Raw genomic sequence first — 14,711 nt, 5'->3', positions numbered from 1 at the left:
GGTCCCTGAAAATTTGTCCCATTTTTCCATTTCCGTTCGTCCTCCCATTTTTCCATTTCCGTTCGTCCCCCAAAATTTGTCTTATTTCACTTTTATCCTTTTTGGTAGTGGACCCCATATTCCACTAACTCATTTCTACTCACATTTTATTATAAAACTAATATATAAAAGTAAGATCCACAATCATTAATTTTTTCAACTCACTTTCTATTACATTTCTTAAAATCCGTGCCAGGTCAAAGTGGAGCAAATGGTGGACGGAGGAGGTAGTAATATTTTAAATGTTGAATATTCTTAAAACAAATATAAATACTTTAGTGTAAATGATCACAATAAAAACAAAATATGCACATAAATTTTTTTCCCCAAATTTATTAATTAATATATTTATGTACATATTTTTATTTCAAAAGTTATTTGATTATATTTTTATAACTAATTTTTATTATATCATTTGATAAAATTATTCCACAAACATAAAAGAGTGCAGAAAAATAAAATGAGCCTTGCATCGCACGTAATTCTGAAACCCTAATTCTAATTAATTTCTCAAAATGAGTCTTGCATCGCAAGGTTTTGCAACTAGTTTTCTATAAAATCTTGTTTTGCAACTAGTTTTCCATAAAATCTTAGAATCTCAAATCCTAATTCTAATTCATCAAACCTTTTTTCCTTCCGGCAATCACCGATGGGCAAGCGACGCGTCGGCGGTGGAAGCTCCGGAAAACTGCATTCGAACAACGACCGAATTCTCCGCCGGCACATCGAATCCGCCGGTAAAAGCTTCTCGACCGTCGACGAGCTGGTGGACCGCCTCCGCTCCTCCTACCCGCAATACTCCCGCCACAAGCTCCGGCCGTTCACGAAGCAGGTGGAAAGAATGATTGCGGTTCACGGAAGAAGGCACGACGACGACGATACTCCAATCGTGATCAAACGAAGGAAGATAGGCGATAAAGAGGAGACCGGCGACTCGTTCGACGGCTTCTCATCGTCCACGCTGGCGTCGTGTGACTCTTCCGGAGGCGGCGGTTCTTCTGATGAAGAGGCGTCGGCGTCGTCGGAGGATGCCGTGTGTAAGGAGGAGGTCGAGCCGGTGTTTGATTTGATGAAGTCGATGCTGAGGGAGGGTTTGCATCGGAAATCGGAGAAACTTGGGGTGTTGAAGGAGGTGAATTTGATGAATGAGGAATCTAAATTAGGTCATGATGTGAATGATAGGAAGGATGTGAATGAAAATGCGAGCAATCATAGTGGTGGTGGAAAGGATGAGAATGTGGTTATTGAGCCAATGTTTAAGGATATAGGTGGGATTAGTGAAGTGGTTGAGGAATTGAACATGGATGTCATCTTCTCGATGTGTCAGCCGCAGATAGATCGCCACCTCGGGGTGAAGCCCGTGAGGGGTATTTTATTGCACGGGCCACCGGGGTGTGGGAAGACGATGTTGGCTCAAGCCATTGCCAATGAGGCGGGAGTGCCATTGTACAATATTGGTGCCGCTGAATTGGTGTCTGGAGTTACTGGTATGAAATCAAGTTTACATATGTTAAACTTTCGATTTTGTTTGTCATTGTTGCAATGTTATATTTAGGTTATTGTATTTGTATGGATTTTTGCACATTTTAGTCCCTCATCGGTTATAGAATTCCATGGACTAATTCACTTACAGCTTCATTATGATTGTGAGGATTCATAGCCTCGTGTCAAACTTCTTTATAGTCTAGAATTCGATGGATGTATGTGCTATGTTGAAATTTACTGCTCCACTGTGAGAATTGATATCATCGTTTCTTACAATGATAGAATTTCAATGCAAATTTGTTCACTTTTCTTAAGTTTCTGTTTAATGTGAATCTTTGTAGGTGAATCGGAAGGGAACATAAGAGAGTTGTTCCGAAAAGCATACAGGACAGCACCATCTATAGTCTTCATTGATGAATTTGATGCAATTGCTTCAAAAAGGGATGACTCGCAGAGGGAAATGGAGAAACGCATTGTGGCACAGTTGTTGACAAGCATGGATGAGTCACACGCGCCCGTACCTGCGAGTTCTGCAAGCTCTGATAGCAGACCAGGCTATGTACTTGTGATTGGAGCAACGAATAGACCAGACGCTGTGGATCCTGCATTGAGGAGGCCGGGGCGATTTGATTGGGAAATTGAGTTAGGTTTTCCTGATGAAGCTGCCCGGATTGAAATACTCTCCACACTAACAAGGACTCGTAGAGTTGAAAGTGCTATAGATATTCAGAAAATAGCTAGATTGGTTCCAGGTTTTTCTGGAGCAGATTTGACAGCGCTAGCTGACAAGGCTGGTAGACTTGCAAAGAAGAGAATCGTACACGAGAGAAGGGAGGAGCATAGCAAAGATTGGATGAAGCGGCCGTGCTCAGCCGAAGAAATGGAGAATATCTATATAACCATGCCTGATTTTGAGGTAACTTGTTCTCATTTAAATCACACACTGATGAAATAACAAATGCTTTGAAGAGTTGGTTTTGCATAATCATTTTCCATGTGTAAATCTTGATTTTGCATAATCATTTTCCACTTATCATTTCTTCTAAGTTCTCATTGATGGTAGGAAGGGGCTAAAATGGTCCAACCTTCTTCGAGAAGACAAGGATTTTCTGCCATACCCCATGTGAAATGGGATGACGTTGGCGGCCTGCATTTGCTCAGAAAAGAGTTTGAACGGCATATAGTTAGACCTATAAAGTTTCCTGAAGTTTATGCGGTAAATTTGTTTTATTTCATAGTCCTACTTTATTCAGCTGTGTAACTTGAGTTACGCGAGTGAAATCTGATTACTTTGTTTCCTAATTGTCTTTCAAAATAGTAAATCATACAGTACCAGATTGTTGTGTTGTAAAACTTTTCCTACTTGTAGGATTATGGGGTGAACTTAGCAACTGGCTTTTTGCTTTACGGCCCTCCTGGCTGTGGAAAGACCTTGATCGCCAAGGCTGTGGCTCATGAGGCGGGAGCCAATTTTATACACATCAAGGTTTTAGTATGTTCATAAATATAAATGGGAGAAAAATACTGTTTTACTAAAATAAAATTTTGCTTCTATCAAGGGTCCTGAAATCTTGAGTAAATATGTGGGTGAAACCGAATCGGAAGTCCGCTCAATATTCCGTCGAGCAAGGACATGCTCTCCGTGCATAATTTTCTTCGATGAGGTACTCCCATTCTCTTTATTTTAGTTTTTACTATTAGATGTATTATTAGTCCCAACACATTTAACATAATGTTTCAACTACATCATACTATATTGTACTACAATTTTCTATTCCAATTTTTGTCTCTAATGAAAAACATAATGTTAGCAAAGTTACTAAATTTTGAATCTGAAACATGGTGTAATTTACTATAAAAGTTCCTTGGTATTGCATAAGTCAGAATGACCTCTCTTGTATATGAAGCCTTTTTTTCATTGTTTCCTCTCTACTTCCATCAGGTGGATGCACTGACAACAAAGCGTGGTCGGGAAGGGGGACATGTCGTTGAGCAAGCCCTGACCCAGGTTAGTAGTGCTTGCAAATTTTGTTCATTCCAAATATTCATCTGAAACAGATAACGTCCTCTGTTGCAGCTGCTGGCAGAACTCGATGGCTCAGACCCGAGAAGCGGTGTTTACCTAATTGGTGCTACAAATAGGTACTATATGGATTATCAAATTTATGCCCTTATTTGACAATTCTAATATTGCTGAGTTATTGGCAGGCCCGAAGCGATTGATGCTGCAATGCTTCGACCAGGAAGGTTCACAAAGCTTATGTATGTTCCCCTCCCTAGTCCAGACGAACGAGGAATGATCTTAAAATCCCTTGCTCGTCGGAATAAGCAAATTGATCCCAATTTGGACCTCATGGCTCTAGCCAAGGACAGTAGATGTGACAACTTTAGTGGCGCTGATCTCTTCAATCTGGTTAGCCCCTTTTTCCTTTTCTTCTGTCCCACAAAATTAATATTTGTAATGTAATAGTATGATAGAGAACATTTTGACTGAGTGTTTTTCGCTTTAACGCAACATTAGATGAACGAAGCTGCTGTGATCGCGGTAGAAGATGAACTATCATCAACGGATACAAGTAATAGCATGCAACGGCTGATCAAAGACGCGGATTGCATGAGCGTGTTGGAGAATATCTCGCCGTCTGTGTCGAACAAGGTGCTTCTCATTAACTACATTTCTCCCAAATTCTCACTTGTGATGTTTAACTTGCCTCATGGTCGCGTATTTGTTTTTGGGTGCAGGAAATACGAAAATACAAGAAGTTTTCGAAAGAATTCAAAGCTCGATGAGAGTACAGATTTGGTCCTTCAATCCTTCCTCTGAAGGAGAGACTCTGGAAGTTTTTAGGGAATAATTTTTGCATATATATTTATAGTAAGGTTAAGTTGATGGCAGCACATTTAGAATTAAGACTATTTTGGTTTCCTAGTTTTGTCAAGAAAAGAAAAAGATCCTCACAAGCTCTAAGGCCATGTTTGGTTGACGGGAAAGTAAAGTAAGCAAGGAAAATGATTCCGGGGAAAATGAATCCCGGGAATATGATTCCCAGTAACTTTACTTTCCTGTGTTTGGAAAATATCAGGATTTTAAATTTATATTTAATTTAAACACCAAACTAAAAATATACTTATTATTTTTTTACTTATAAAAAAAAATAATATTATAAATTTTTTAATGAATTATTAATTAAAAATAATAATTATTATATTATTATATTTATTATTACGATTGATAGTTTAAATATGGATTATCCATCATAATATATAATAATATAATTATAATTATAGTTACATGGAGTATTATAGTACAATACTCATTTATTATAATAATAAATATAATAATTATTATATAATAATTATAATATTAATGGATATTATAATTGAATAAATTTTAAAAATTAAAATTGCATTACAACTCTATTGATTAATTGTTAATTTGTAAAATAAAATAGTTATTATTTATTATAAGATTTATATTATATAATTATATTTTAATTATTTAATAAATTATTACTATTATGAATTATTATAAAATATAGTTATAATTATGATAATTTTAATGATAGTTATTTATTATAGTGAAATTAAGTATGACTTATAATTTTAAATTATTTTAAAAACATTGTAATTATTATTATTATTATTATTATTATTATTATTATTATTACTATTACTATTATTATTATTATTATTATTATTAGTAAAACTATACTATATTGCTTAAATATGTAAGAATCCTAAAACTGGGAAAAAGAATACCTAAGAAAAGTTAGGATTCAGAATCCTGGAAAGTTGTACTAACTTTCCTTGTTCTCGGATTCTGATTACTTTCCTAGTTTGATTAAAAACCGAAACAAACACAAGAATTTAAAATTTAAGGAATCAGATTACTTTCTCAGACAGAATCCTGACAACCAAACATGGCCTAAGTGTATTTATAAAATTTTTACTCCCTCCGTTACCCAAAAATAGTCTTCTTTTGTTATCTAAGTCAATTTCACAAAATATTCTATGCTTGATTTCTGGAAATCTCTACATTAGATGTTATACTATAAGTGTAATGTTACCTTTAAATTTATACTTATTTTTTAATCAAAAAAGGAGTAGTCTTTAAATTTATAATTAGTTATTTATAACAATGAAGAAGGTGGTCTTTTTATCTATTAACATTACTTCAATAATTTTTCTCTTTTTTCTCACTCATTTATTAATTTTGTATTAAAATTTTTATTGTATCCAAAGTCATATTTTTATTGACCCGAATTCCTCCATTTGACCCATGAACCCGACCCTACCCGTCCTAACTTGATAAATTATGTTGTGATCTAATGGGCTGGGTATGCCCTATTTTGGATTGACATCAAAAAAAGGAATATGAATCACTTAGTAAGATATAGAGGAAGTACTACAAATTGATATATTGATAAAATCAGAACTTTTAGTCCCAATGGAAGAGACCATAACTGGATGAAGTTTTGCAAAATACAAACATGCACACAATTTAACATAAATAATCAGTACATTCCAAAATTCATTACATTGTACAACCAGCAAACTTTAAGATATAGGCATGCACAAAATCAAACACATAGGGAACACAAGCTAAGCTAAACCCCTATTTATTTCACTATCTTACATAAAACACAGATAACATTTCCAACGCTAATGCCTCCTGACACGATTCCTTGCTGCTGCTCTTCTTGCACGCCTTCTTCACATATCTCTGGCAATGAACATGTCTTCAACAACCTCTTCTATTTTGCCAAAGTATTTCTCTCTGAAGCTTCTGCAAAATAGAAGTAGCCATACAATGCTTCCTACTCCCACAACGTATCCAACTGCAGCACACACATATTCCCACTCTATCTCCTTCTTCTCTTCCCCCGTTTCATCATATCCTGGTGGTATTACTGCAGTTTATGTCTAGAGGGAAACCGCATAGCCCCAAATTTCCTTCAAATGAATCAGCTGAGAATGTTTGAATTTGCCGCCCTTTTGGGATCGCTCCAACAAACTTATTGTAGGAGAGATTCAATTTCGAAAGGAATGTGAGCCCTCCAAGCTCCTCCGGGATCCGGCCTGTAAGTTGGTTCACAGAGAGGTCGAGTGATTCGAGATTCTTCAGTTGACCAACTGATTTTGGGATGCTTCCGTTGAGGGCATTGTGGGAGAAGTTAATTTGATGAAGTGAGATACGATCACCAATTGCATTTGGAATCTCTCCGTAGAAACTATTGGAAGACAAATCAATGGTACTAAAGTCTAACAGAATGGCGTGAAACTCCAACATTTTCCCTTTAATGATTAGTGCCGTCCAATTTCCATCAATGGAAGACAAATGTTAGGTAAAAGACGACTCCCAAATTTCCATCACTCGGTAGCATCATAGCCGTCCAACTATAGAAGTTGACTGATTCCAAACTTCCACTGAAATGTTTGGAAGATATATCAAGAATTTTGGAGAAATGGACAAGTGGTGTGACATCTTAAATCCCCATGAAATCTATTGGAGTGCAAAACAAGAACACGCAAGGTTGATGATAGCATGCATGGGAAAGTGTCGTTCATCATGTTGTTGCCAACATTCATGTACTCCAACCCCTTGCAATGTTCAATGGACTTTGGGATTTTCCCTTCTAAAGCATTATTGCTAACATCCAAAATCCAAATAATATAGCCTAGAATACCTAGGAAAAATATCTGGAATGCTACCGTTGATTTTGTTACGACTCAGATCAATCTCCCTATTGTTTATAAGTAGGCAAGCGGGTATGCTGCCACTTAATTTATTTTCAAACAAGTGAAGATATTTCCAGATAAGTCAAGATCAATGAGTTGTGTGGCATTACAGATGGAGGTTGGAATTGATCCACTTAAACTGTTATTACCAAGAGACAAGGACCATAGCTCTGATTTAAGTGGAATGGGCAGATGCAACTCGCCCCTAAGCTGGTTAGACTGCAAGTGTAGGGTGACGAGAGAAGAAGGGATATAATAAGGCTTTTGCAGATTTGTTAGAAGATTAAAGGAGAGGTCCAAATACTCAAGTTGTGTTCCCCAAATCCAATTAGGTATTTCCCCCTCAATACTATTCTCTTAGAGATCCAAATCTTCTAGATCCAAATGTTTGATGAAATCAGGAAAACTGAACAGGTTACATGAATTTAGGTACAACCCTTTTAATTGGAGACCTCCATATTCACTTTTAATCATGAAAACTGACAAGCTATTGCTGGATAGATCAAGCGATGTGAGATTGAGAAGGCTTTGAAAGTTGTCGAGTTGAAAAGTGCCATTAAATTGGTTGTTCCTAAGATCAAGTTCCAACAAAGATGGGAGAGCAAAAAGAGAGCGGGGAATGTTACTAGAGAATGAATTGAACCCCAAATATAGATGAACAAGATTGGAAAGACCTTCAAATATAGTAGGAGGAAGTGAGCCTGTCAATGAGTTATCAGACAAATCGACATGAATCAGCTCTGTTAGATTAGCAAATAATGTAGAACGAAGTGAGCCAATCAATGAGTTTTGTGACAAATCGACATGACTCTTTTGTTAGGTTAGCAAACAACATAGAAGGAAGTGAGCCAGTCAATGAGTTATCAGACAAATCGACATGAATCAGCCCTGTTAGATTATCAAATAATGTAGAAGGAAGTGAGCCTGTCAAGGAGTTAATTGATAAATCAACATGAATCAGCTTTGATAGGTTAGGAAAGCTTGATGAAATAGAACCCTTCAAACTGCAGCCACTAAGAGTCAAGGTGGTCAGACTTGGAAGATTGGTGAACAAGTCATGAAGTGCTACTGCTGAAAGATTGTTTCGATCCAGCCGAAGAATAGAAAGGGAATGAAGTTGCCAAAAGGATTTAGACAAAGGGCCATATAGATTACAATGGCGCAAGCTCAAAGCCGTGAGGTTGGGTAAATAAGATGAAACAATGTGGCTCCATTTATTCCTTTCATCAAATTAGGTAATATTGACACAATCAAGATAGAGCTCTCTAAGCTTTGTTAGATTTTGGACAAGCATCTCCAAATTTGGGTGCTCAAGGCTAATCTCTACAAAGTAGTTGGAGATGTCGAGACTAGCCAATCTCGTCAAGGATGAAATTTCAAAAGGAACCTGCCCAACAAAACCAGCAAATAACAAATTCAGGTGTGTCAAATAGGTCAAATTGCCGATACCTTTTGGAATGGCCTGACCAGCAGTGGCGGACACAGTAAGAAGCCACAAGGGGCTTAAGCCCCTGCCAAAAGATATTTTTAATCATTTTTTCCACTTCTATAATTTTCGAATTGTTTGAAATTCTTGTTCAGCCCTTCCCAATATATGTCCTCAAAGATTAAATTATTGAAATTTAATTGGGTGGAAGGGGCTGAAATTTGAAATTAGAGAAGAAGAAAGTACCAACAATGGCGGAAGAAGGCTGACGAAGTTTGATGAAGAAGAAGAAAGTGATAAATAATACTCCCTCCGTCCCAAGGTATTAGACCAACTTTCCTTTTTGGAATGTCCCAACATATTAGACTCATTTCCTTTTTTTTTAGCAAAAAACATCTATCTTATTTTATTCTCCACCTACTTTTTTTTCTCTTCTCTCTCCTACTTTTTCCCCCTCTCATACTTTACTCTCTCCACTTTAACTATTTAAATATCAATTCCTTAAATCATGTGCCCAAAAGAAGTGAGTCTAATATTCCGGGATCGAGGGAGTACTAATAACGCTATTTAATGTGAAGTCTTCAGTTTTTCTCACGCAACACACATTGCATCTGTAATTCTAAATTCTATAGATTTATCATTTATTAATTTAACGTTAAGAAATATACTATTTATTAAAGGAGTAAAATTTATTTCCTTATAGGGGAGTTCATTTAGCTTTTCTCTATTATATTAAATGGGGTATTAAATGTTTTATTATAACCTATCTCTTTCTTGTAAATTGGTAATTTTGTTGTTAATAATAACATGGATATCAAAAGTAAACCACATTTTATTGCATTTTAGATAGCACGAAAACATATTAAAAATTACCTCCATTTTATCTAAAATTATACTCATTTTGTTCTATCGAAGATGACCCACTTTATTTTTTAACTTGTCCCACCGGAGATGACCTTTTACTAAATATAAAAATTTATTTATCTTCTACTTTATCCCCTCTCTTATACTTTATTTTATCCATCTAACATACAAAATAAAAATAAAACTGCATAAAATCATATACCGTCCAAAGAAAGGTTCATTTTTCTTAGAACGAGGAGTATACAGTACAACCCCTGCCAATAATTTTTTCTGCGTCCGCCATTGCTGACCAGTGTAGTGGAAGTGATTGTGGGCAAGGTTAAGCTTCTGCAGATATTTAAATATGAAGAGACTCGACGAATCCCCAATTTCACCATAAATACGCTCATCAACGAGCTGCAAACTGACGACATAGCCAGAAGCATCACATTCCACACCGGGCCACTTGCAGCACACATCACTTTCATTCCATCGCACCAGTTTTATTGAAAGAGAAGAATTGAAGATCAACTCATGCTTGAGTTGAAGCGGCAAGGTTTCCTGATGGCAAATACATTTGTTATTATAAGACTGGGTAGTGAAAATGGAGGACGAAACTAGTATAGAAATGAACAACAACATCAAGTTTTTTCGTGTACAAATGAAGATTAGGTGCATGTGGCTTTAAATAGACAATCGCAGTATACTTGGATGTCTTTTTCAGACCACCACTTGAAAGACTAACTTATGCTTGGACGGATTTTGCCATCTTAATACTTCCTCAGTCCCGCCATATTTGATGCGCTTAAGAATGTAATGTTTAGTGAGTTAAGTAGGGAATCAGTAAAATGGATAAGTAAAGAGATCATGTGTAAGAAAATGGATAATTGAATAGAGTAAGAGTAATGATAGAGCCAAAAAATATTTAATTTATTATGTATAGCATAAAAGGATATGATATAACACAAGAAACAAATTTTTTTTAGGGACACAAAATTTGAGATGCAATTACTTTCGTTGAAATTAAAAAAAAAAACAATTTATTATGCAAAAGAAAGCGTCTAAAATTTAATGATAAATTAACTTAATCTTTTTCCTTTAAGGACGCTTCCATTTGCGTCCTCTAATTTTAGTTGAGACATTAACAATAAGGACACTTTTTTGAAGTATTGGTGCTGTATTTAGAAATATAAATTAGCATCTTTAAATGCATTAACAAATATCCTAAGTTCTTTTTGTTAATGAAGACACTCCATATTTTCTAAATTCCACAGGTAGGCCTAAATGATATAGATTTGAAAAAAATGATAGAAGTGTATGTGGCTTTAATATCAAAGCTACACGTAGTAACTAACTTTGAACATAAAAATAATTACTAATTATATAAAAAAACACTTACAATCTCAGCCAAGCAATCTTACGTCTTGAATATGGCATTAGAACTTTGAATTGGTCATGATAGATTAGTTGTTAATGAGACAAAAAGGATCTCTTTCAATATTGTAATTTCCACAAATACGGTCAGATAAATGAAAGCAAAATTTTATGTTATTACCAATATATATTGTTACCCTAAAAGTTTATAGAAAATTATATTATTATAAGAATATGACGTGATTGAAATGAAAACCTCTTATTGTGGGAACAGTAAAATTTCTTGAACTGAACTTATATATAAAGTTACTTAGCAATCATCATTACTTGTTAAGTCAGTACAACTACTTTGTAGAGTTGGAAAGATCTTTGATAAATTGATGGATTAATAGTGATAAATAAACATAATTATTATTTTAGATATTTTATTAAAATAGGTTCATACATATTAAATAATTTGAAATTAATCTATATATTGCTCATTTGATATATTTTGGAAAATTGATTGGAATATTGAAGTGAAAGATCTTTTTTTGAGTAAGGAATTGAATATGGTAGTGACTAATAACTAAATGTGATTATGTGAGTGGATGAACCATAGAAATGAGACTAGAATTGATGATTGAAGCATATTCTGACGACCGCAAATAATTGAGATTAATGAAATTTAGTTGAAAAGGTTAATGAGTTTTATTTATAAGATTTGGTAAAAGAAATATGATTTAGAATGAATATGGATGTTAAACTAAATTTGAGGACTTAAGTAAGATTAGTAATTACAATGTAAAGTAACTAGTGGAAATAGTAACTTAGAATTTGATTAAGGGAATAAAAGACATGAAATAACACATGGAATGGATAGATAAATGAGTAGGATATGGAATGCATTTAATTAATCTTGAAATTTATCTGTGATTATTAATATTTCAAAATTAGTATTAAGTTGAAGAAAATAATACTATGAATAGTAGTAGAATATTTGGTGATTTTTTTTATTGGAGGATTTAATGAGTAATTACTCTAGTAAATATATATAAAACCCACTGTTAATACAAAAATACAGAGCCAAGCATACATAGGTAATTTTTAGGTCATCGTAAGCTTATTTTTATGCCATTATAATAAAGATGACATAAAAGGATCTTAACATGACTTCAAACCCAAATTTTATTGTATGACCTAAAACTGCTTTATAATAACCCACTGTGTTTTTCTTTAATTATTGACCATTAGATTGAAAAATCTCATGGTCAGAATTTGGTTAGGATTTTGTATTGAGATGCATTTTTGTATTGATCATTTTCCTATGGTTGTGATCAATGTCGAACCCTTCTTAAAGACCGAACTACAGACCAAATTTGGGCCACTCATTTTTCTTTATCTTATGGTTATGATTAATTTAGAATTAATTTAATATTTTATTATATAAAAACTTTTTTAATTAATTTTTTTTAAAAAAAATTTAATTTAAATTTTTTTATTTTTTTTTAGAATTTTTTTTTTATAATTTTTTTTATTCTATAAAAACTTGCTGGAGTGAATAATGAACTATATTTACTACATAATGAACTAAATGAATGTATGTTATGAAGTAATTTTTCGCATTCATTATATACTGAATTTACTTCAACTGAAAGATAATTATATCATAACACATTATGAAGTAATAAACTAACAAAATGAAGTAATAACATGACTGAATGAAGTGATAAACTAACGGAATGAAGTACTAAACTAATAGAATGAAGTAATAACATGACTGAATAAAGTGATAAACTAACGGAATGAAGGAGCTGCGAGTCGCAGAGGGTTTTGGACAGGTGAAAAGTGAAAAATAACTTATATACCTAACTTCATTTTTCATGTCCTTTAAATGATCAGAAACACTAAATTCAATTTAATTACTGCCTATATTTGTGTAGGATTATATGAATTATACTACTAATTGATTTACATTATTTTACTCTAAATTCAGTGTTAGGAAAATTAGTTAGGTAGGTGGAGGAATGTGAAGTTAGGTCGGATTAATTTTTCATTTCTCCTTATTGATGTATTGCATATACAACTAATCGATTTGAATCCTTATTACGGTATCATTTGCATCTAATTCTTTGTAAATTTTGATATATAATATAACTAAATGCACGGTCCTAGAGAGAGATATTGCACCGAATTTTCAACAAATTCAACATTTATTTATTGAACTATAGAATAGATTACTTATTTTGGCAGTTATATTATAGTCAAAATTGACAAAGTATTAGATGCAAGTGGTACCATGGTAAAGATTCGAATCGATTAGATATATATGCATCACATCAATAAGAAGTAATGAAAAATTAATTCGACCTAACTTCACATTCATCCACCCACCCAACTAATTTTCCTAAAACTGAATTTAGAGTAAAATAAAGTAAATTAATTAGAAGTATAATTCTTCTAATCTCTACACAAATTTAGGGAGTAATTAAATTTAATTTAGTGTTTCTGTTATTAAATGATCATTTGAAGGACATGAAAAATGAAGTTAGGTATATCAGTTATTTTTCACTTTTCACCTGTCCATAAAAACCGCCTGCGACACGCGGCTGAGCAGAGCCGGTTCCTGCTCCTTCCGCAGCGGCGGCGCCCCTGGCATAACCATCCTAATCGAGCTCAGGTCGAAGTCCAGCGGAATTATTAGTGACACAGATGTTTCTTATTTTTATTAGTGTGATGGTTGAATTTGTGGCAGAATTATTTCACCTACTGACATAGATCAATTATGTCGTGAACTAGTCTTTTTCAAGTGATGTTTCAAAGCCAATAAAGATGATTTTTATATTTCTACGGTCGAGGGCTATATTAGTAAATTCTATGTAATCTAAGATTGAAATAGTGTTGCACATATTATTATCACTGAATTTTTCATGATAATACAACAGTCAATTTCAACCTTAATTCAATGGGCCCTTTCCCATTAAACGAGTCACACAAATTTTATTACCAACAAATCAAACACTCATTGGGGCATTAAATGCACTATGAATGCCCCTATCTACCAATTCAACCACACGCTTATTTTATAAATAATAACCCTCTCAATCTCAACTCCTCTCTGTAGTGCATAGACATCTCATCCGCCACAACCACAAATCGAAGATGTACGGAACAATGTCTGCTGAGATGACGGTTAACGTACCGGCAACCGAAGCGTGGAAGCTTTATAGCACTCTCCAGCTCCCCAAAGTGGCGAAGGAAGCCAACTCCGACCTCATCAGCCGGATCGACGTCGTCCAAGGGGACGGCGGCGCCGGAACCATTCTCGAGATTTTTATCCGTCCAGGTACCATCCACATTCAATTCAATTAAATTCCGCTAGATTTATATAATTATCCTAATTAATTTAATTGATTAATTGAGCAGGGATGGGAAGGGGATTGACGTCGTTCAAGGAGAAATTCATGGTGGTGGATCACGATAAGCGTGTGAAAGTGGCAGAGGTTGTGGAAGGTGGATTTCTGGATCTAGGGTTCACGCTGTATCGAATGAGATTCGATGTGATAGAGGTGGAGGGAAACGAGAAGCAGTGTATAACTCGATCTACGGTCGAGTACGAGCTCAAAGAGGAAGCTGCAGCGAATGTTGAAATCGCTTCCATTAAACCATTCACTACCGTCATGCAACTCTCTGCTAAGTATTTGCTCCGCAACAATGATAATTGATCAACTATTAGCCGCAAGAATGACAATTGATCTACTATTAACTTGGGACTATGTGTTTTACTTCCATGTTTACTAAAATAAATTTCTATCCTCCTACTATA

At 34.5% G+C, this 14,711-nt stretch overlaps 2 protein-coding genes and 1 pseudogene across 2 annotated transcripts; 2 read left to right on the top strand and 1 right to left on the bottom strand.

Moving 5' to 3' along the window:
• The first annotated feature begins 661 nt into the window (after window positions 1–661).
• LOC125202183 (cell division control protein 48 homolog C-like) lies at window positions 662–4,504 on the top strand. The gene is made up of 10 exons (XM_048100544.2): window positions 662–1,526; window positions 1,866–2,440; window positions 2,588–2,740; window positions 2,894–3,010; window positions 3,084–3,188; window positions 3,467–3,532; window positions 3,602–3,666; window positions 3,733–3,937; window positions 4,046–4,180; window positions 4,267–4,504. Exons 1-10 carry the CDS (start codon window positions 689–691, stop codon window positions 4,312–4,314), a joined length of 2,307 nt encoding a protein of 768 aa, XP_047956501.1. The 5' UTR covers window positions 662–688; the 3' UTR covers window positions 4,315–4,504.
• A 1,423-nt stretch (window positions 4,505–5,927) lies between these two features.
• Window positions 5,928–10,268, bottom strand: LOC148931875 (receptor-like protein 42; annotated as a pseudogene).
• Window positions 10,269–13,997: 3,729 nt separating this feature from the next.
• Window positions 13,998–14,711, top strand: LOC148931874 (norbelladine synthase-like). Its single transcript, XM_089064300.1, has 2 exons — window positions 13,998–14,231; window positions 14,312–14,711. The coding sequence occupies exons 1-2, from the start codon at window positions 14,048–14,050 to the stop codon at window positions 14,608–14,610; spliced, it is 483 nt and encodes a 160-aa protein (XP_088920426.1). The 5' UTR covers window positions 13,998–14,047; the 3' UTR covers window positions 14,611–14,711.

Source organism: Salvia hispanica, chromosome 2, assembly GCF_029641045.1.
Source record: "Salvia hispanica isolate PSC_SH4W2 chromosome 2, Shi_PSC_v1, whole genome shotgun sequence".
Lineage (NCBI taxonomy): Eukaryota > Viridiplantae > Streptophyta > Magnoliopsida > Lamiales > Lamiaceae > Salvia > Salvia hispanica.
The sequence above is the reverse complement of the archived record's forward strand: the minus strand, read 5'-3'. Positions and strand labels throughout refer to the sequence as shown.

Excerpts from the sequence above, each read along its gene's own strand:
- LOC125202183 (XM_048100544.2), top strand. The coding sequence starts at position 689 with ATGGGCAAGCGACGCGTCGGCGGTGGAAGCTCCGGAAAACTGCATTCG. Across the intron at positions 2,441-2,587 it reads TAACCATGCCTGATTTTGAG|GAAGGGGCTAAAATGGTCCA; the intron begins GTAACTTGTTCT and ends CATTGATGGTAG. Across the intron at positions 3,667-3,732 it reads CTAATTGGTGCTACAAATAG|GCCCGAAGCGATTGATGCTG; the intron begins GTACTATATGGA and ends AGTTATTGGCAG.
- LOC148931874 (XM_089064300.1), top strand. The coding sequence starts at position 14,048 with ATGTACGGAACAATGTCTGCTGAGATGACGGTTAACGTACCGGCAACC. Across the intron at positions 14,232-14,311 it reads CGAGATTTTTATCCGTCCAG|GGATGGGAAGGGGATTGACG; the intron begins GTACCATCCACA and ends TTAATTGAGCAG.